At 38.9% G+C, this 22,109-nt stretch overlaps 1 protein-coding gene across 1 annotated transcript; it reads left to right on the forward strand.

Annotated features, from left to right (window-relative positions):
- The first annotated feature begins 7,926 nt into the window (after nt 1–7,926).
- On the forward strand, nt 7,927–20,902 carry sdhc (succinate dehydrogenase complex, subunit C, integral membrane protein). Its single transcript, XM_017699156.2, has 6 exons — nt 7,927–8,001; nt 9,432–9,491; nt 10,999–11,100; nt 17,604–17,665; nt 19,974–20,137; nt 20,654–20,902. The coding sequence occupies exons 1-6, from the start codon at nt 7,985–7,987 to the stop codon at nt 20,756–20,758; spliced, it is 510 nt and encodes a 169-aa protein (XP_017554645.1). The 5' UTR covers nt 7,927–7,984; the 3' UTR covers nt 20,759–20,902.
- The last annotated feature ends 1,207 nt before the right edge of the window (nt 20,903–22,109 follow it).

Here is a 22,109-nt window from a genome sequence, read left to right on the forward strand (position 1 = left end):
AAATGTCCTTGATGATGTTCCTCACCCTGTCCAGGCAGCTGTCATGGTAAATGTACTCAATGGTGGGTAACTGGGTACCTGTCATATGTTTTCACCTCCTGTTGGAGCATTTTATGGTCAGGTGCAGAGCAGTTTCCATACCACATTGAGATGCAGTTTGTGAGCATGCTGTCAATGGTACAGTTGTAAAGGTTCACCAGTATCCCAGAACAGCGGTGAGCTTTCTTGAGGCTCCGTAGGATGTAAAGATGCTGTTGTGCCTTTTTGACATGATGGAAGAGTTTAGGGACCAGGTGAGATCATCAGGTGGGTGGCACTGTAGAAATGGTGTCCTCCGTTAACCTATTGTGGCAGTAGGCAGATTGGTGTGGGTCTAGTGTAGCAGACAGGATTTCAAATGAAAAAGAATTAGTTTTTCAAAGCACTTGGAAACAATAGTGATGAGTGTGACAGAAGTCTTTGAGGGCTGAGACAGTGGCACAATAGTGGCAGTCTTGAAGCTAGTTGGGACAACTGCCTGGGCCAGTGACAGATTGAAAATGTCCATGAAGACCCCAGCCAGCTGGTTATCACAGGCTCTAAGCACATGGCCAGGTACTCCATCAGAGCCAGCTGGCTTCATGCATTGATCTTGCTTAGAATGTGACAGACATCTGCGGTGTAGAGTGTAGATTACTGTTGCTGCACTACCACTAGTACTGTGTTGCTAGTACACTGTGCATTTTCTGTAAATAATATTTACATTGTCTGTATATTACTTGTCCATACACTGTCTGCATATAGCTTGTCTACTGTGTATACTCTGTATACTGTATATTGTGTATTGTCTTTAAATTATACAGTTTGTATATTGCATTTAATACTAGACACCAACGGCTGGAACCAAATTCTTTGTGTGTGCCAACGTACCTGGCCAATAAATCTGACTCTGATTCTGACACTAACTCTGCACTAGACATATCCCATTCAGCGCTATGGAAACCATTAAAGGCATATTTGTGGGCAAAATTATTTGTTATTCTTCAAGGGAAAAAAAGCAAGAGGTTAAAGAGATATCAGAATCCAGAGTGCATATTGATGTTCAGTATGCCTCTGCTCCAAAATGTGACATGCTTGTTTTCAAATAGAATATGACTTGCTTTTCAAATCAAAAGCAGAACTAATCCTTTTATGAAACCAATATGTTGGAAATGATTATTGTGAGAAGGCAGACAAACTATTAGCATATCAGGCTTGTCAAGGGGCCACATCCAGAGTGTTGACTTAAATCAAATCTTCTTCAGGTATTATTTGTTTAGTAACAAATATATAGAGTGTTCTCCTCTCTTTACTCCACAGCCTAGATTGAAAGCTCACCACAAACATACTCTTTTTACTCAAACCTAGAATTGCCAATGGTCAGCGCAGAGCTAAATACTAATCTAGGTTATCAGATTTCTATTACTGATACACGAGAAGCAATTAAATCTATGTGAGCAGGCAAATGTCTAGGCTCAGGTGCTTTCCCATGTTAATTATACAATAATTTTGCACAATTCTTTGCAGAAAACAATAACGTGGTGGGCCACACATCAACACCATACAAGCGTTAAGCCTAGTGTATGCTGCCATACAAATGAACAGACAACTCAAGCTGGTAGTACAGGAGGCTCTGCTCACACAGCGAAGTGTGCTGACGCTGTGGCACTCAGATGCACATTCATTGGTCTCGTTAAACATTTTGCCTCAGGAAATTTCCACCAGGCATACAATGTGTGATTTTACCCTGTGTTTTTTTAAGTGCATATAAACACAACAACTTCACCAATACAGGTGGAGACATACAGGCTAGCAAAACAGGTAAAAAAGTTTTATTCTTACAGTGCCATATATGCCTGCGTTGCTTTGTTTCACTGTATAACACTGCAAAGTGTAAACATTTTTTTTTATTAGCTTGGTAAAATCTGCTGTAGAGAGAGCATATTGTCCTAGTCCTGTTTATCACTGCATGGTTTTTGCTCAGTTCACAGTGAGCTTCAAGTTAGCAAAGCTGCTGTTGCAGCATGTTTTCTCAGTAGTTGGATGGATGCACAGCATGTTATTTTCAAAGAAACAACTTCATTGGAAATTGTTCATGGACAGTTGTCTGTAGGGGCTGTGTTTCACATAGTATGTCAATCTGACTGAACGTTTTCATGCAGTGTGAGTATATAAATTAGAGGCTTTGTCCGCATGTGCTGATCAATTTAAATGTACAAAAATAGTAAAAAAAAGTAGTTAATTAATACAGTGTAAAACTGTGTGAACATCAAATAATAATAATAATAATAAAATGAAATGGTATTGCTATTTTATTGATTCAGAAATGATTTTAAGATTTAACTTCAATGACTGAAGTCATTGCTTAGTACAAATACAAGACAATGAAATTGTTAGGATTAAGAATTGCAAATAGTGGCATTGTGCAAAATAATACAATGTGAATTGACATAATGTCTGTCTATACAAATAATACATATATAAAAATATAAGAACACAGAACCATTGAGAAACTGTGCATATTCTAAACATACTCCGTCTAGTTACTAATAATTTTATTTATATATGGATATACAGATACTGTACTTATTACACTCTGTACTCTTCTGTTGCATTGTGTATTACACCCTGTACATTTGTATATAGGAATATATATATATATATATATATATATATATATATATATATATATATATATATATATCTGTGTAATATATGTATATATATCTGTGTAATAAGCATACAGAGAGTATACACTGTATAAGCACAGTATACAGTGTAATTATACTGTTAAACACACTGTTATCTTAAATCCACTGATACCTGAAATCCAAAATTTTAAATACACTAGTATCTAATATCCACCAGTACCTTAAATTCACTAAATGATTCCATAAATGAACTGCCACCTTAAATTTACTGCTGCCTTAAATTTACTGATACCTTAAATTCACTGGCACCACTTAAATTTACTGGTACTGTAAATTCAGAGCCACATTAAATGTATTGCCACCTCAAATTTAATTAGTCTGTGTGTACTGTGTATGACTACTGTGTGTTTGTGTGAGAGATATGCATTGTGACATCACTTGTGGCAGTTAGACTTGAATGTCCTGAACATTCCACCATTAATTTCTTGTGGGAAAAAATATCGTCATTAAAGCATCGTTTCTCGTTACGTCGGATTTATCAGAAAAGCACAAGCCACCTAACTGGACATAGGTCCTACAATCCTGTCACGTTTTGCGGTTTGTTGAGAAATGTATTATTTTTTTAGTATAGAATAAGATAAAGATTACAAGGAAGAGTAAATTGGCTTTTTAAGACCAACTTAGTAAGTATACAACACAATACAACAGAAGTGTAGAGCATACAATAAGTCAAATAAATGAGTACAGGTTGTATACAGTGTGCAGTATATACAGCAGTGTTCTATGGGTGTAGTGTGAGTTCAGCAGTGTGATGCTTGCTGGGAAGAAGCTAGACCTGAGCCGAATGGTTTTAGCCTGAACACTCCTGTATGGCATCTCCTCTTGGATGGCAGGGGGTTATACAGTATGTGGCTGGGGTGGAATGGGTCCCTGATGATGTTAGTTGCTCTGTGCAGACAGTGCTGCTCGTAAAAGTCTCTGATGTTGAGGAGCTGAGCACCAATGATGCACTGAGCTGTCTTCAAAACTCTCTGCATGGCCTTCCTGTCAGCCACAGTGGAGATTCTGTACCACACTGTAATACAATTGGTCTGGATACACTCAGTGCACTGGTAAAAGTTTGTGTGGATTGAAGGAGATACATGATCCTTTGTCTGTTTCCTCAAGAAATAAAAATGCACTGCGCCTTTTTTACCAGACAGGAGGTGTTGAAGTTCCAAGACAGATCCTCAGAAATGTGGACACCCAGGAACTTGGCACTCTACCCCAGCCCCATTAATGTAGACAGTAGACTGTGGGCAGCCATTGTTTTTTTGGTAGTCCATAGTGAGCTCCTTGGTGATATTAACTTATTGGTAGCATTATTAGTGTTATAGGTGTGTATAAGAGCTAAAGGTTAAATACTTTGGGGGGGGGGCATCAAAAAAGCAGGTGAAAAGGATGGAAACAGATTTCTGACACTTTTTTTAAAAGGAATTTTCATTCCCAAGGATGTCCAATCAACTTTAGACGATTAATCAACTTAAACAGATTTTGGACGTTTAAGGGTGTTCTTTGTTTATGACATTGTAGACTGTGTTTTTACATAATAAATAATATTATGCTCTAAGGTCTCTCTGTGTGTATGTGCAGTTCTCTATGTGTGCCACAGTGTGACACAGTGAATTGTTTTTAGTGTGTGTCAAGCGGGCCTCTTTAAAAGCTCTGACCTGGAGAAACATGCATACATAGAGAGGCATATAACTACATATTATTAAATATTACGGATTAGGTAATACAGTAAACACATTTCAAAGGCCTGAATGTGGCCTGTTGTGTTTTTTAAAAAAATGTTTGGGAAAAATGGAAAATTTTGATAAGAAAAAATGCTGATGTCAAATGTCAATGTCAATGATTTGAAGAATAACACTAATGTAATGTAATGTAACACTAATGACAGGTATTCAATGAGGTCATAATGGAATGTCATTTGGTGATGATGGTCTAAAAATAGATAAAAAAACAGTTCAAATATTTGGGAGGGGAAAAGAGAAGTCGATTGATGACCTCTCTTTGCCTAGAGAAGTAGAAAAGTTATGGCTTTTTGTAGGTTGGTCAGTTGCAGCCTGGGCCAGCTGATACATCCACATCTTCTTCCTTTTATTAGCTCAGTGATGTGGTCCACAGAGCACATTATTGTAGCATCTCTCCTCTATGCTCTGAGGGTTAGTGAATCGAATAAGGAGTCACCACATAGGGGACTTCACAGCAGAACTTTTTTAACAGGCCTAAATAAATAAACAACAAAACACTATTCAGGTTGGAATGGTTTTCATGACAACGTGGCCTACATAGTTATTATAAAGCTATGATGTGGCCAAAAAACAAAAACATTCGCTATAAATGTCTTATTTAATTGTTGCTACTAAATGACTTGGTTCATTTGCTTGGAGAATTTTTTTTATTAATTATTCCTGCAGAATGTCACAGCTGGTAAAACATTTATATCAATAAAGACATATTATAGTTACTTATTCATTGCAAGGAAATCATATGAACTGAAATGGTATCTGCGTGTGAATCACATAAAATCTCTGATTTATGCCACAGCACTCCAATTGTGCTCTGGTCATCCAGCATTTTCCCCACTTTTTCCTCCTTTTCTTCTTGCTAGGTCAGCTATTAATAGCAGTTTCTGTACTTATGTACTGAAAATGACACCCAAAAGCAGTAGACCATGCACAGCACAAGTCATACGTCAACAACATACAGAAACACTGAAGACTTCTCTGGGCTCAAGCTTATCTGAAATGCACAGTTGAAATGGGTATTGATGTCAGCCCTTCAGATTGCAGCTGCCTGTAGCCATAAGCGTTGCTGTTGTCTAGGTTTAGCACATATGTACATATTGCATGACATGGTAGCTTTATGTATTGTCTGCTATTGGCAACAGATAGCTGACCTTAGATACCCCCCACTGCTGTTTTCTGGAGCTTGAATTCCATTTGACTAGCCTTCAGGCAGAGAAAGCTTCATGCGGTAAGGTCCAACCACGTTCCTTGGCAACATCACAATTAAATTTTTTCATACCTTTTGAATTGCAGCCTTCCTCCACTGCATCCTTGGCTTTGGCTGACAGACTACATTAAATATTAAATATGAATATCATTGTTGTTGGAACTAAACCTTGAACTGTACAACAAACCCCTCGAGCTTCAAGTACAGCTCGGCTTGACCCGCCATCCTTCAAGGCACGTGGAAGACAAGCATCAAGACAGTTCTCTGTACTGGCACCCAGGTGGTGGAATGAACTCCCCCTGGCTGTCCGAACAGTAGAGTCTCACACTGTCTCCAAATACAGACTGAAGACACATCTCTTTATACAGCACTTAAATGAGCACTGAATTAAGTATTGATTGTAATGTATTGTATTGCACTGTTCTGTGTTCATCTCTGTTCCTTTTTCTCTGGGTATCAACAGTGACTGTTAGTTTCTAGCAGTATCTGAGCTCAGGACTAGCTTTCTCTCTGATAACTAGCAAAGATACTTTCTCTAGATAGACAAAGCACTTCTTGTCAGTCACTCTGTATAAGCCAAATGCTGTAAATGTAAATGTAAACCTTGTTTCTCCATTTTTGCTGTTTTCCAGTTTTTGTCATAATTTCAAAATAGCTGTTGCCCTTTGCATTGTGTGTAAATTTAATGATGAATGGACCCAAGGAAACGGCCCAAAATGATTTGGAAAAAAGTCTGGTTACACTGACTTACATTAAAAGTAAAGTATGTTTTACGTTCTCCTGTACAGTTGTCATTTTGGAGATACAAGGTTTTGCTCTGACAGCAACAATATATAATGTAAATATTGTAGTGTGTTTAAGAAATGCCTGTTAGTTTAGTTATGTGTCATTTAGCATTTATTGCACTTGGTTCAGAATGTTAAGGACTCTTGTCGTAGTGGGCGGGGCTAAGCACCTCCCGGCGGCTGTGCCTGAGCTGAGAGATATGAACTCAGAGAGGAACTGTTAGAGAAAAGCTGCTTATGTACAGCTGCTTATGGCTGTGACCGACATCAGCTGAAGATTAGAGCACCAGAACTCGTGCAAAACTGTTGCAGAGAACACTATAACATTAATGTATTATTCCAGGTTACACGTCACTTTTAACAAAATATGGACTGAAAAGAATGAGATCATTAGCGTCATTAGAATGTCCTTAATGTTTTCATGGCTTTCATTAGCTTTCATTAGTATGAACACTAGATAGTCGCATTTTGTGTATTTGCTAATTGTATGCGAGAAAACTGTTAACACTGTTTTACCTTTAATCCTGTAAATCATTTAAGTCGTTGTTAGCAACACAACTGCTTCCATTTCTTATTACATTTAAATCATGCGTTGATTGTTATTGGTATAATTGTGTTTATTGTTGTTACTATTCATATTGTGAATTATGTTTGCAATTATTTTAAAAAAATAAATAAAACAGAAGATAGAGAGGCTAACGATACTATTTCTATAGTGTGTAGAGCTACAAATGGATCTTGCACATTCAGTAACTTGTTAAAATGATGGTGAACAATATAGAAATCTTACACATTTCAAAAGGAATGTAACAGATCAAAGGAATACACATTTGTTGTTATTATATATGCCTGTTTATAGTATAATGAGTGTGTTTTACACATTTACTGTGAACAGTGTAAATGTACATAGATTTCTGAGACTGGATTTATATGGGGCCTATCCCAGCAGTCTTCGGGCGGAGGGCAGGATACACCCTGGACAGGTCGCCAGTCCATCGCAGCGCAGAGAGACAGACAGACACAGACAGTCACTCACACACTCACACCCAGGGGCAATTTAGCATGTCCAATCGACATGACTGCATGTCTTTGGACTGTGGGAGGAAACTGGAGAACCCGGAAGAACCCCACGCAGACAAGGGGGGAACATGCAAACTCCACACAGAGAGGACCCAGGCGACAGGGCTACCGCCCAAGTACATTATAATAGTATAATCATATATAAGCACATAATAATAGTGTAATAATATAGTAAGTGATCATAACAATAATATATTTATTTTTGTTTTTAATTAATTATGAGTAGATTATAATTCATTAAAAATAAAAATAAACATATTATTGTTATTATCACTTACTAAATGGCCGTATATTTTTAAACGGGCTTCCGTTATCTGCTCTACTTTGTCTCATAGTGAAACCGTCTTCTTCCCGCCGATCCCTGATTTGAAGATCAGTGTCGGTGTTCAGATCTGCTGGAAATCTGTGGAAATCTGCTACATCCGCCTGCGTCACTTCCTCGCCTCAGAAAACATGGCGTTGCTACTAAGGTCAGTGCTCAGTGACTTTTATCCTAATATGTTCTGTTTACACTCCAGACGACTTTTGAGAAATGACGTTGTGTCTTTAACTTTGCGTCTTAGTTTAGTTTTGAAACGCTGCACCGTGTTTTCAGGCTATTCGTGCGAGCGCTGTGTGTCTGCTTGTGTAAGGCTAGCTTGTTAGCTGTTAGTCCGGCGTCTGCTTTCGGTCTTTTATCAGCTAATTTCACATGAATGCTTCTTTACTCTCTCTCTCTCTCTCTCTCTCTCTCTCTCTCTCTCTCTGTCTCTCTCTGTCTCTCTCTGTCTCTCTCTGTCTCTCTCTCTCTGTCTCTCTCTGTCTCTCTCTCTGTCTCTCTCTCTCTCTCTCTCTCTCTCTCTCTCTCTCTCTCTCTCTCTCTCTCTCTCTAGCTGTTTGACATTGGCATTAACTATACGTCATTTGCACATTCGTTAGTCAATCCCAGGTTTCCACACACGAATTTGAACTCGCCAGTGAAAACAACATCTACTTACATTAGTACTGTTTCGTGCAGTACTTGTGTAGCGTTCTGTAGTAAAGTATAGCAATTGTCTAGGTTCTCTTAAGATTTTATAGGGCTCATGTACACAATCCCTGAAGCATTACTACAGTTCTTTTTCATAACATTTCATAGCATTTGCTTTTGAACTTTTTAGCTAACATATATCTAGATATGACACATGTATAATATATGTGTCTGACACAGTCAGTAGTTTACCAGATCCTTGACAGACTTTTATATTTTTAAGTTTTGACTTATCTTTCCAGTGCGTGATTTGAGAGCAGTTGTTACTCCTAAAATTGCACTGCTTGTGTTCGAAGTTCAGGTAGGAGTGGGAGAGGTTCCTCTTTTGAGTCTGGGTTCCTCTTAGCCCTCCTCATACTCTCAGGGAGTTTTTTCACTGTCACCCTTAGTCATTAGAGCGCAATAAAAATAGAATTGATTTCCACATTTTCTGAGGAACTGTAACGCTGGTGGACATTCACTATTAGAAGTCTTTGTGTAGCATTATCTTTAATTTGGGTCTGGTAGAGTGGTTCATAGAGTGTCCTCAATCAGAGAAATGAACAGCTGTGTAAATGTTTCTCTGGTCCACAAAACTGAAAAGTTTAGTGTTTAAATGCTCTTGACACACCTGACGGAGTAAGAAGACACTAAATTTAGCAGTGCTGTTGCCCTGTTGCTGTTGCAGTGGGTATTAGCCTACATGAAGCATGGTAAATCAAAGTTCAGGACTGTCCAATAGGTGAAGAGGGACAGGACATATTCTTCCCGATAACAGACTTTGGTCTTAACATATCCATATCTCCTGAACAACCCACTAGGACTGTGTTGTGCAAAATCTACCTGTTTTATGGCATTAATTAATTGCATTATTAACAGAACTAATGTGTTTGTTCTTTGCCTGTACCCTAGGATGGTGGCCCGGCAGGGTCTATGTTCATCACGGACGCAGTTCAGCGTACTCTATAGGCAGTGAGTATTGTTTGTTTAGACTTGCACTATTGAATCCTCTTCCTTCCAGTTGGGAAGTTTCTTTACTTAGTAGTCTGGATGCCCACTGGAAAGCGCTATAGATAAACAAATGAGGCTGATTTGAGATACAGGAAGTATAAATATTAGCAGTGTAAATATCTGACCTCACAACAAATTCTGTTTATGATTCTTTAGTAAACACATCAGTGAATCAAGAAATCTCAGATTGATCAATGGTTTGAATCAGTTTGAATAAATTTGGTAGTATTCAAAATTGTTTTTAAGGATACATAAATTATACAAATCTGATTGGAGGAATGATTTACACAAAAGACAAGGGGGAAAAATGAGCCCAAGTATTATTTTGATCAAAAAATGAGTACTTGAGAAAACACTGTTTCTTTTCTGATACAGATACCTATACCGATATTGAAAGCTTGGTTATTGGCCAGTACTGATCCAATAATTTTCTTTAAAAGCTACTAGTTTTAAAAAGATAATAAAACAGTTTACTTAAGATGAGCATTTAAAAGGGGACTGTCATGCTCAAACGACTCATACAACTGATGTCCAACATTTTATGCTGATATCAATCTCATACTGGTGCCATCTCTAGTTCACACATTACTGAATATTATTGTAATCCATATTTATTGATTGTTTCTCCAAAATCAAACTAATTGAATTGCCACCTTCGCACTGATGCATTGATGCATTTTTACAACCCTAATAGACATTAATTTTGGAAATTCGGACAGCTATGTTCAATAAACAATATTTATCAAATTTGATGACTAACGGCAAACCAGTTTTGAGAACTAGAACCATGTATGTCTGTTCATTACTATATGTTTGGGATTGTGTAGTATATACAATTAAAGGTGCAGTGTGTAAGATTTAGTGGGATCTATTAGCATAAATGGAATATAGTATACAAAACCATGTTTTCAATAGTGTACAATCACCTGTCACTATGATTCGTTATATTTTCATTAGCTTAGAATAAGCCCTTTATATCTACATAGGCCCTAGAGAGCACCTTTCACATTTTTACATTAAAGTGACAGCTTGAATTGGGTGCTGCTAAAGCACAGGTTGGTAGATGTATAAAGAAAAAGAATCAGTAGTTGCTAACTGTCTGACTGTGTTTGAGAAGCCAAATTTTGAGAATTAGCCAAATAGCCAAAATGAGTATTAAACTTAATATTTAACACAAGAGAAAGCAAGGAAGGGTGAATTCTTCATTGTCAAAGAAGCAAAAACATAACAGCCACTATAGGTTCTACTACACGCTTGGAAAGGGAGGGCGAGGGACGAATATTCTGTTGGTTGCTGTCTGCAACCTCCTCGCTAGATGCCACTAAATCTTACACACTGCACCTTTACTTGTAGGTTAGTAGTAGTAATTGTTACAATAGTAGCACACTGTTAATAGTACTTGTTGTCTGATGACCTGTGTGTTTATGTATGTTTATGTCACGAAACATACTCTGTTGTATGTGTTCAGTGCTGTTCCTATGGGAACCTCAGCGAAAGAGGAGATGAACAGATTCTGGGAAAAAAATACTCAACTGAACAGACCCCTGTCTCCCCATATATCCATCTATAGGTAAGAGTGTGTGTGTGTGTGTGTGTGTGTAAGAGAGAGATAAGTGGAGTGTAAGTTCAGTTCTGAAAAATATCTGGAAAAGACTATTCAGACATGGCAGAAAGTTACTGGATCGATGCTAACAATAATACTAAACAGTGCCGTAAGAATAGCTTAGTATCATAATGTTCTCAGCAAACATGGTGGTCTTAAAGTGGTGATACTGCTGTTTTGAAGTTCTAAAGACTGGTCCTCAAAGAGTTGGGATGGGAATTTTAAACTTTTCAGCATGTCTGCTTTTTATTTAAACAAATTAGACTGGAATATCCCAGTGAAAACATACAGAAAATATTGTTTTGAAAGAAAAACACAAACATAGGTTTTATTTTCGAATACGGTATGAAGCTAGCTAAAGGTGGGCTATATGATGACGTGTTACTGTGATATAAATCCTAGACATCATCAGTATTTCTATAACACGGAACAACTGCATGTGTCACAAAAACTAATTACTAACAAGTAGCTGACTAGATGGCAGGCTATTATGGCTTTATCTTATTAATTAATTTTACCAGTTGTTTGTTTTTTTTCCATATTGCTTTATAAAAAGTTATTTATATATATAATATCATTGTTGTCGGAACAAAACCTCATATCTCCAAAATGGTAACTTTACAGGAGAAGGAAAAAACCTACTTTACTTTTAATGTAAGTCAAAGGAAACCAACATATTTCTAAGCAATTTTGGGCCATTTCTTTTGACCCATTCATCACGAAAGTTTGACACAATATAAAGGACAAATGGCATTTTCAAATTATGTAAAAAAACTGGAAAATGACAAAAATGGAGATACAAGGTTTTCTTCCGACAGCAGAGATATACACGGTGAATTTAAAAAAAAGTCATTGTACTAATAGTTTTCCATAGCCTGTAATTGTTGTGGTGCTGTTTTGCAGCTGCATTTTGTCCATGATTACAAACCTAAGAAAAGCAAAATATTGTGATGCCTGTATCATGAATATGTACCATGGTTTGTAATTTTTGCCACCCACCTTTATAGTTAGCATAATAGGTGACCTGTACCTGAGGCGTATGTGATTAAACGTACCTCCAGACGTATAGAACGAGAAATTGCTCAATTTTTCCTGCACAAAATTGTCCATCTTTTTAGTAAAACTTTTACATCTTTTTTTTGACTGCAGCTTTGTGTCGTGACATTTCACTGCAGCTCAGTCAAAAATATATTTAAAGAGCTAGGCCTGGGCAACAGGGGGATCAGACATTGTAGATTATTTACAAGTAACACAATGTCGATACTTAAAGGGCAGTAGTCACTGTGTTGGGGAACTGGCAAAGAACCAAAGAGGCGAACTAGAGAGAACTAATTTTCTATTAAAGAGCTTGCTACATATGTCTTTATTTCTGTTGAGGGGTGACCTTGCAAATTATCTGATAAATTGAATCAGGAATCTTTAATGAGGCAGTGTGCTGAAGTTTGCAGTGTTTTGGTCCATGAGGACTCGAATCTGATGCTTGTGGTGTGAACCCTATGAAATGTTTAAAATTTGTCGTTCACTCTCCAGTCCTTGCAGTCTGTACATGGAAACCTAACTGCAAAAATAGCCTGTTTTGAAATCACTGCTTTTATGTTGTCATGAAAACCAGCTCATTTAAGTTTGTACGCCTATTCAGCTGACAGCAGTTTAGCTCTGTCCATTCATGCTGAAGGTAAAAGGAGTGTTTCAGAGCAGAGGTCATTTACATATGTCAGTCTTACAGTAAGAAAGTCTGTTTAATTATAAGGGAAAGACAGGGTTTGGAAAATGGTCATGCAAAAATGAATTAATTAGTACATAAAACCTCACAGTCATCACAGGAGAGTGAAATAAAATAGAACAAAAATGTAGATCCTTAATGAGGATTCTATATTGAACACAGTGGTTCTATCTAGAACCCTGAACCATTTGTGTGCTTAAAGGGTTTTTTGCATCGTGAAATTGATGGACAATGTGTTGTTGTAGCACGGCATGTGCTACCCCGGGCTCAAGGTGGACGCTGGAGGCAGGGTTTAGGGTGGCAGCAGCCATTACTTTTAATTTCTCACAAAATAAACACAACCAAAACCAACACTAAGCCATCCACTTTTCAGTGGCTCAAGCTGGCTCTTCAGTCTCTTGTTGTTGTTGCTGCTGCCGCTTGTCCCCCTCTCACTCTGTTCCTTCTCAGCTCACTTTCAAGGAGCTCACGCTGCCAACCAGATGAGAATCAGGTCAGCTCGTGAGCACCAGAGCCGAGAGGGAATGAGAGCTCACCGCTCCACCTCCTCATTGTTGCACCCAGCTGGCAGCTCAGCTGCCTGGGTCGAACGTAGTGGCCTCACTGCGTAACAGGGGGCAAGGCCCGGGCGGCAGAGCTCGGTACTCGCTCCTTCCTCTGGTGCCTCCCGTAGCTCCCATGACTCGCGTCCATCAGGGGAGCTCGGGCTCTGTGCTCCGCCCCCTCCGCACTCGCAGCTCTCTCACCGGCATCCTCACCGAGGCATGTCGTGGCTGAGTACTAGGGAGGCAGGCGCATGCCACAGTTGTTTATGGTTCTTTTTAACGAGGGTTCTAGGTAGCACCAATAAGCTGTGGCTGGTGTCTGCAGTGTCAAACTGTTTTGAAGAGGAAGTGTTAACCATGCAGTATCTGCGGCTTCAGTGTTTCTGCTGTGTTTAAACTAGCTGTTACTAAAATAGTCAAATGTGGATGCCTGGCTAGAAACTGTTTTTTTTTTTTTTTTTTTGGTGGTGGTTGTTGTGAGCAACGTTGCCAAAAAACTAAATACACTCTCATAGTTTCTCTCTTGAGTCGTGACCAGTAAAACTCTCATGCTGTGCTGACTACACTTGCAGTTTTACAGGGATCTAAAACAATGGGTGGAATGTGGATGTCCATTCATTTGTGGAATAGACATTTGAAATAATATAAAGCACTTTGTCATTGTTAAATACCAGCATACAGCATTTTTAAATACGGCCCAACTCTATATCGTATTAGTCATTTGATATATTTAAGTGCAGCCATTTTTTTTATTTAATTGAAGACTTTTGAATTGCAGTGTAAAACAAAGAAGTGAGCAGTACAGATGAACAGTGTCAGGAAACATTACTGAATTATGAGATCAAAGTCAGTCTGAAATCAAAGTAGACCTTGTTCGTTCATGTTCCTGGTCATATTGAGCAGAGTGTACCAGCGAGAGAGAAAAAAATACATATATTTAAAAAATAAAGATAAATGTCTGAACGATAAATATTTTAAAGCTCTCTTATTTTTTATTTATGGATTTATGCAGTCTTAATCAGGCAAAACATCCATGTATACACCACAGGCCTATAGATGGGAGCAGGTTGTGAGGTAGAGGTACAGTGCTGTGAAAAAGTATTTATCCCCATCCAATTTCTTCTGTTTTTTTTTTCTAATTTGTCACATTGAAATGTTTCAGATGATCCAACAAATTGTAATGAGTTTAGAACAATGTGAGTAAACACAAAATGTGTATCTTAAATGATCATTTAGTTTATTGAAGATGAAGAAACATTCAAAACCTATATCACCCATGTGAAAAAGTAATTGTCCCCTAAACCTAATAACTGGTTTTGCCACCCTGGGGAGTAACGAACGAGTAACAAGTTTGCGATAACTTGCAATGAGTCTTTTATATGGCTGTAGAGGAATTTTAGCCTGCTGTTCTTTGCAGAATTGTTTTAATTCAGCTACACTTAAGTGTTTTTGAGCTTATACTGCCCCTTCATGATCTTGCCCCATCATCTCAATGGGATTCATGTTAGACTTTGGCCCAATCCCATTTCACCCCTTGCCCCTAACACGTAGCCCTACCACTCCATTTTGCACGTTCACGTCTAGGTGTAGGGTTTGATTGTTGTTGAGATGGAGGAGTAGGGTGAAGTGTTTGGGCTACATGACCCATCAAACAGAGATTTTTCAGAGGCATTACAAATGGAGTGTTATGGGAATTCCCAGAATGCTATGTGAATCACCGGCAAGATGGCTGCACAAGCGACCAAAGAGACAGATTAATGTAAGTATTTTTTCTGTTAAAAAGCCACTGTATTGTAAGATACAGCATTTTATGGTCATTTCCATCATAACACGCATAGAATTGCTAGTAATACGGTGATGTCTTGGTCGCTACCTGGCAAATTTTTCTTTCTAGTACCTGAGGTTGCTGCACCATTTAAGGTAGAACAGGAAAAACTAATTAAAAAGCTAAGTTCAGCTTCATATCGTATCGAAGAATTTTTGGTGGCGATTATAAATAATTGTCATTCCCCTTTTTGAAGGTATAATGATGCCCTAAATGTACATTGCTCAAAAAAATAAAGGGAACACTTAAACAACACAATATAACTCCAAGTAAATCAAACTTCTGTGAAAGCAAACTGTCCACTTAGGAAGCAACACTGATTGACAATCAATTTCACAGCTGTTGTGCAAATGGAATAGACAACAGGTAGAAATTATTGCAAGACACTCGATAAAGGAGTGGTTCTGCAGGTGGGGACCACAGACCACTTCTCAGTACCGATGCTTTCTGGCTGATGTTTTGGTCACTTTTGAATGTTGGTGGTGCTTTCACACTCATGGTAGCATGAGACAGACTTTACAACCCACACAAGTGGCTCAGGTAGTGCAGCTCATCCAGGATGGCACATCAATGCGAGGATGCGACACCAGGATTGGCAAATTCGCCACTGGCGCCCTGTGCTCTTTACAGATGAAAGCAGGTTTGTGGAGAGTGATCTGCTGCCTGCAACATCCTTCAGCATGACCGGTGGCAGTGGGTCAGTAATGGTGTGGGGTAGCATTTCTTTGGAGGGCCGCACAGCCCACCATGTGCTCGCCAGAGGTAGCCTGACTGCCATTAGGTACCCAGATGAGATCCTCAGACCCCTTGTGAGACCATATGCTGGTGCGGTTGGCCCTGGGTTCCTCCTAATGCAGGACAATGCTAGACCTCATGTGGCTGGAGTGTGTCAGCAGTTCCTGCAAGTTGAAGGCATTGAAGCTATGGACTGGCCCGCCCGTTCCCCAGACATGAATCCGATTGAGCACATCTGGGACATCATGTCTCGCTCCATCCACCAACCAGGAGTTGGCGGATGCTTTAGTCCAGGTCTGGGAGGAGATCCCTCAGGAGACCATCCGCCATCTCATCAGGAGCATGCCCAGACGTTGTAGGGAGGTCATACAGGCATGTGGAGGCCACACGCAATACTGAGCCTCATTTTGACTTGTTTTAAGGACATTACATCAAAGTTGGATCAGCCTGTAGTGTGTTTTTCCACTTTAATTTTGTGTGTGACTCCAAATCCAGGCCTCCATTGGTTAATACATTTGATTTCCATTAAAGATTTTTGTGTGATTTTGTTGTCGGCACATTCAACGTTGTACAGAACAAAGTATTCAATGAGAATATTTCATTCATTCAGATCTGGGATGTCTTATTTGAGTGTTCCCTTTATTTTTTGAGCAGTGTATTTAAGCAGTGAGGAGCTGAACTTTCCCCTCCTGTTCTGTCACTGCAGACTGGCCGGGTTGTTACTTTTTCACTTAGGGCAGGTAGGGCTGAACAGCATTTTTCCTTCAATAAATGGAATCATCATTTAAAAACGGCATTTGTGTTTGTGTTTACTTGAGTTATCTTTGACTAATTTCATGATCTGAACCATTCAAGTATGACAAATATGACAAATAGAAGAAATTAAATACTTTTTCACAGCACTATAGTTCTGTTATGCACCTGTACCCTACACTGGAGGTAAATAAACACAGGTTTTAAAGAAAACATTTGTTAACCAATAATACTGAGCTTCATCTCCCACCACCCTCAGCTATCATTGAGCGAAAATGCTCAACTACTTCAGAGGCCCTTCCTGATACTGTGTTTCAGAAAAAATCAGAAATGTCATGTCAAGGAAAATGCATTTTAATTTCCAGTTCACTTTGCCTTTAAAGGTCAATCACTCTCTATTTTCAAAGTATTGTTGCATTATAACTTCATGCACCCTGTGACCACAATTAACACATCCCCTTCTCTATGGCACAATTATGTAATGAACTCTGTGTTGTGGTTAGCTCAAGGCATACTTTGTGTGTTTGTGTCAATATTGATAGGCATTTTAAGTGGGTATTATGCTTTTAAGCCATTTATAAATAATTACAAGATAAAGAAATTGAACTGAGTAATTGAGTGTTTCATTGTTCCCCTTTTAACTTTTGACAGTCATTGAAAAGGTCTTGCATTCACTTGATGCTAGTGAAAAGGAAAGTAATTCTGGCATTTCATTTTCACTTTTTCATCCATTGAATATAAAGAAATTACAGTCTTGTTAGATTTTCGTCATGTGGTGTGTGTGTGTGTGTGTGTGTGTGTGTGTGTGTGTGTGTGTGTATGTAACATTTTTTTTCATCGTTATGGTAACATGCCAGGAGCTAGGGTTACTATGGTAACTGTCTTGCAGGTGGTCAATCCCCATGGCGATGTCAATCACTCACAGAGGAACAGGAATAGCTCTCAGTGGAGGTAAAACACACACACACTCACATATACATACACTCCAATATACATACAGATATAAAGTGCTGTGCAGAAGTTTTAGCCATCTGAGAGCCATCAAAATTAGCTTTCTATCTCCATTTTTCTTTTTTGTTCTCAACATAATTTGAAAATGGCTTTCAGTTGGGTTTAAATTTCACAACAAAATCTTGCAACATTAACTTACATTAAAAAAGTACTTGAGTTTTTTTTTGTCCCAAACGAAGTTTGATGGTAGATCTCCAGCATACTTGATTTAACTTAATGAAGCATTAATTAGACAAACCATTTCTTTGCCAATAACTACAAATAATTCTGCTGCTATGTTAAGAGAGGTTTGGAAATGAAATTAAATGAATACATTAACCAACATAAAATTAGTAGATCAATCATAAAGTTACTGTTTTTCTGTGCAAATACTACTCAAAGGATTTATTTATTTATTTTTAAATCTAATTTTGTCAGGTGCCTAAACCTATTGCACAGTAGTACAGGCGTGTGTGTGTATGTCTGTCTGTCTGTCTATATACACTGCTCAAAAATAATAAAGGGAACACTCAAATAACACATGCGTGGTGGATGGAGCGAGACATGATGTCCCAGATGTGCTCAATCGGATTCAGGTCTGGGGAACGGGCGGCCCAGTCCATAGCTTCAATGCCTTCATCTTGCAGGAACTGCTGACACACTCCAGCCACATGAGGTCTAGCATTGTCCTGCATTAGGAGGAACCCAGGGCCAACCGCACCAGCATATGGTCTCACAAGGGGTCTGAGGATCTCATCTGGGTACCTAATGGCAGTCAGGCTACCTCTGGCGAGCACATGGAGGGCTGTGTGGCCCTCCAAAGAAATGCCACCCCACATCATTACTGACCCACTGCCATGCTGAAGGATGTTGCAGGCAGCAGATCGCTCTCCACGGCGTCTCCAGACTCTGTCACATGTGCTCAGTGTGAACCTGCTTTCATCTGTGAAGAGCACAGGGCGCCAGTGGTGAATTTGCCAATCCTGGTGTTCTCTGGCAAATGCCAAGCGTCCTGCACGGTGTTGGGCTGTGAGCACAACCCCCATCTGTGGACGTCGGGCCCTCATACCATCCTCATGGAGTCGGTTTCTAACTGTTTGTGCAGACACATGCACATTTGTGGCCTGCTGGAGGTCATTTTGCAGGTCATCTCCTGTGGACAGTTTGATTTCACAGAAGTTTGATTTATTTGGAGTTATATTGTGTTGTTTGTGTTCCCTTTATTTTTTTGAGCAGTGTACATATATACACTCATCGAGCACTTTATTAGGGACATTATTACGTTCATTGTCCATTTTATCAGCTCCACTTACTATATAGTTGCACTTAGTTCTACAGTTGCAGACTGTAGTCCATCAGTTTCTTTCTACACTTTGTTACTCCCTTTTACCCCGTTCTTCAATGGTCAGATATTATTTGGGTGGTGGATCATGTCTACATAATTAAATTTTTTCCAGCAGTGACACTGATGTGGTGATGTGTTAGTGTGTGTGTTGCGCTGGTATGAGTTTAAACAGCAGAAACAGCAGTGCTGCTGGAGTTGTTAAACTGTTGTCACTGCGTGACTGAGAGTAGTCCAACAGCATTAATGGTGTCAATTCAACTGCAGTGATTTTAGAATGCTAGAATCAATTGTAATAAATTACTGTAGTATTTCCTCAGTTTGGGCATAAAATTGTGTATTTTTAAATGCTGTGTTTTTATTGTCTAATTTTCTGTATGCTTTAAGGATTTAAACAATTTGCAACTGCTACAAAAATGAACATTTAGAATAGTTTGTCCTCGGTAGAGGATACACAGCCTATTGTAAGACCCAGCATCTACTCTCAAAGGAAAACGAACAACTTTTATGATCATATGAAAGGTCTGGAAAATACAGTTTAAAAAAAAAAGTCATCTACAGAGGACAAAAAAATGGCTGCGTTCCACTGCTGTAAGGGTGCTCAGTCCTGATTCTGGAGATCTGCTACATTGAAAAGTTCAGATCCAACACACCTGGCTCCAAAGTTAAGATACCCACAAAATTGTTAGAGCATGATGTGCATGGTGGTAGATCTCCAGGGCTGAGATTGGGCACCCCTGCACTACTGTGCCAATAGTTCCTCCAGTCAAATATGTAAATTAAGTGCATTTTTTTAAATAATTGTAAATTATTCAATAAAGGAAACCAACTTAGCTGGTTAGCCATGTGCTGCTGTCTGGCGGCATCAGCTCACATAAAATTTTGATGTGATTTTTGCTTTTTTGCTAATTGTGCTGTCTGTTGCAGGTATTTCTGCCTTTGCATTGGCTGCGCTGGTGTTGCCGGGCAGTTTTCCGTATTACCTGGACCTGATCCACTCCCTGTCCTTTGGTCCTGCTCTTATCACCGCTTCCAAATTTGCTGTGTCCTTCCCTGTGGCTTTTCATACTTTCAATGGCATCCGTCACCTGGTAAACCCATACACAATCACAGCAGCATTGTCCTTATATTACCTCGTTTTCATAAAAACCTACATGCACACATACATATACATACATTACCTCCAGTAATTTCCCCTGCAGACACATGCACCTGCATAATTTTCCCCCGACAAATGTAGCTACATGTCTTTTGGGGAAGAATAAGAGCAGTTCTTGCCAGAGGGACCTCTTAGTATGATCTCATTTGCATAATGCTACCTGACCCCTTCAACCTTCCATTTGATATTAGCAATGTTAGCGTTTTTCAGGTGAACCCTTTGTTATAGGCTGGCGCAAAGCTACCAAAGTTTTTTGAGTCTATGCTGTAAAATGACATGCAGTAATTACATTTCTTACTTTAAGTCAGGCAGAACTGCACTGGCAAGCCGTCACATTTATTTTATCGCAAAAATGAAACATTGGAATTGCTTTAAAATGATATTGGTCAATATTTAATCATAGATATTGGACATTTATTAATTTAGAGTTCATCAATCTCTCTTTCAGTCATGGGATGTGGGCAAGGGCTTGAAGATACCTGAGGTCTATCGCTCTGGCTACATCGTTATCACTCTGTCCATCCTCACCTCTCTCGCCCTCACTGCACTCTGAACACAGGAGAGAGGAGAAGTAGAAGAAAAGAGATGAAGAATGACAGCTGAGAAAGCGAGAGAAGTTTTTGTTTGTTTTTGTGTGTCTTGTCTTGAAATGGTCTTTATGGCCCTCATTAATACAATAAATTAAGAAATTTATCTACATGAGCTGTTGCGTGCTTCCTTTAATAAACAAACATTTTCTGTATATTAACCAATTAAAAGCCTGCAGATTTCAAGCAGAATTCCACACATTTAGCAGATGTCTACATAATTAAATGGTAAACAAAATCTTTCAGTGAGGTGTGATATGAAACAGTTCAGTCTAGAGAAACTTGCTGACTCAGAATTGTTCATTCAACATTTGTCTGAAAAGCCTCAAAGAAGCTCCCATAGAAATGGTTTTTACATGAAGTAGTAGCAAATTGAAAGGTGCATACATACAGGGTGTTGTAAGTAGTATGCAAGAGTATAATAGTAAATAATATGCAAAGACATTTTGTTTTGCTCAGATTTATCACTGTTTATTATTATCGATATTATATGTCGTTGTTCGGAGCAAAACCTCATCTCCAAATTGGCAGCTTTATAGGAGAAGGAAAACATTTTTAACTTTAGATGGAAATTAATACAGAAATTATTTATGCCTTATAATTTTGGACCATTTTTGTTGCTTCATTCAACAAAGAAATGTTGAGACAATACACGTGCCAGCTGGTATTTTCAGATTAGGTCAAAAAATGAAAAAGACATCAAAAATGGACATACAAAGCTTTTTCCTGACGGTCACAATATACACTATATTGCCAAAAGTATTCAGTCACTCATCCAATTCACTGAATTCAGCTGTTCACTTCAATGGCCACATGTATAAAACCAAGCACCTTGGCATGCAGACTGCTTCTACAAACATTTGTGAAAGAATGGGTCGCTCACAGAAGTCCAGTTGTGAAATTTCCTCGCTACTAAATATTCCACAGTCAACTGTGGTGTTATAACAAAATGGAAGTGATTGGGAATGACAGCAACTCAGCCATGAAGTGGTAGGCCACCTAAAATAACAGAGCATGGTCAGCGGATGCTGAGGCGTATAGGTCACCAACTTTCTACAGAGTCAATCACTACAGACCTCCAAACTTCATGTGGTCTTCAGATCAGCTCAAGAACTGCGTAGAGAGCGAATGGGTTTCACTGAATGGGTTTCCATGGCTGAGCAGCTGCATCCAAGCCTTACATCACCAAGCGCAATGCAAAGCGTTGAATGTAGTGGTATAAAGAGCCTCCACCGGACTCTAGAGCAGTGGAGATGTGTTCTCTGGAGTGACAAATCACACTTCTTCGCCTGGCAATCTGATAGACGAGGCTGGGTT

Source organism: Pygocentrus nattereri, chromosome 19, assembly GCF_015220715.1.
Source record: "Pygocentrus nattereri isolate fPygNat1 chromosome 19, fPygNat1.pri, whole genome shotgun sequence".
NCBI lineage: Eukaryota > Metazoa > Chordata > Actinopteri > Characiformes > Serrasalmidae > Pygocentrus > Pygocentrus nattereri.

Excerpts from the sequence above, each read along its gene's own strand:
- sdhc (XM_017699156.2), top strand. Across the intron at positions 9,492-10,998 it reads TTCAGCGTACTCTATAGGCA|TGCTGTTCCTATGGGAACCT; the intron begins GTGAGTATTGTT and ends GTATGTGTTCAG. Across the intron at positions 11,101-17,603 it reads CCCCATATATCCATCTATAG|GTGGTCAATCCCCATGGCGA; the intron begins GTAAGAGTGTGT and ends ACTGTCTTGCAG.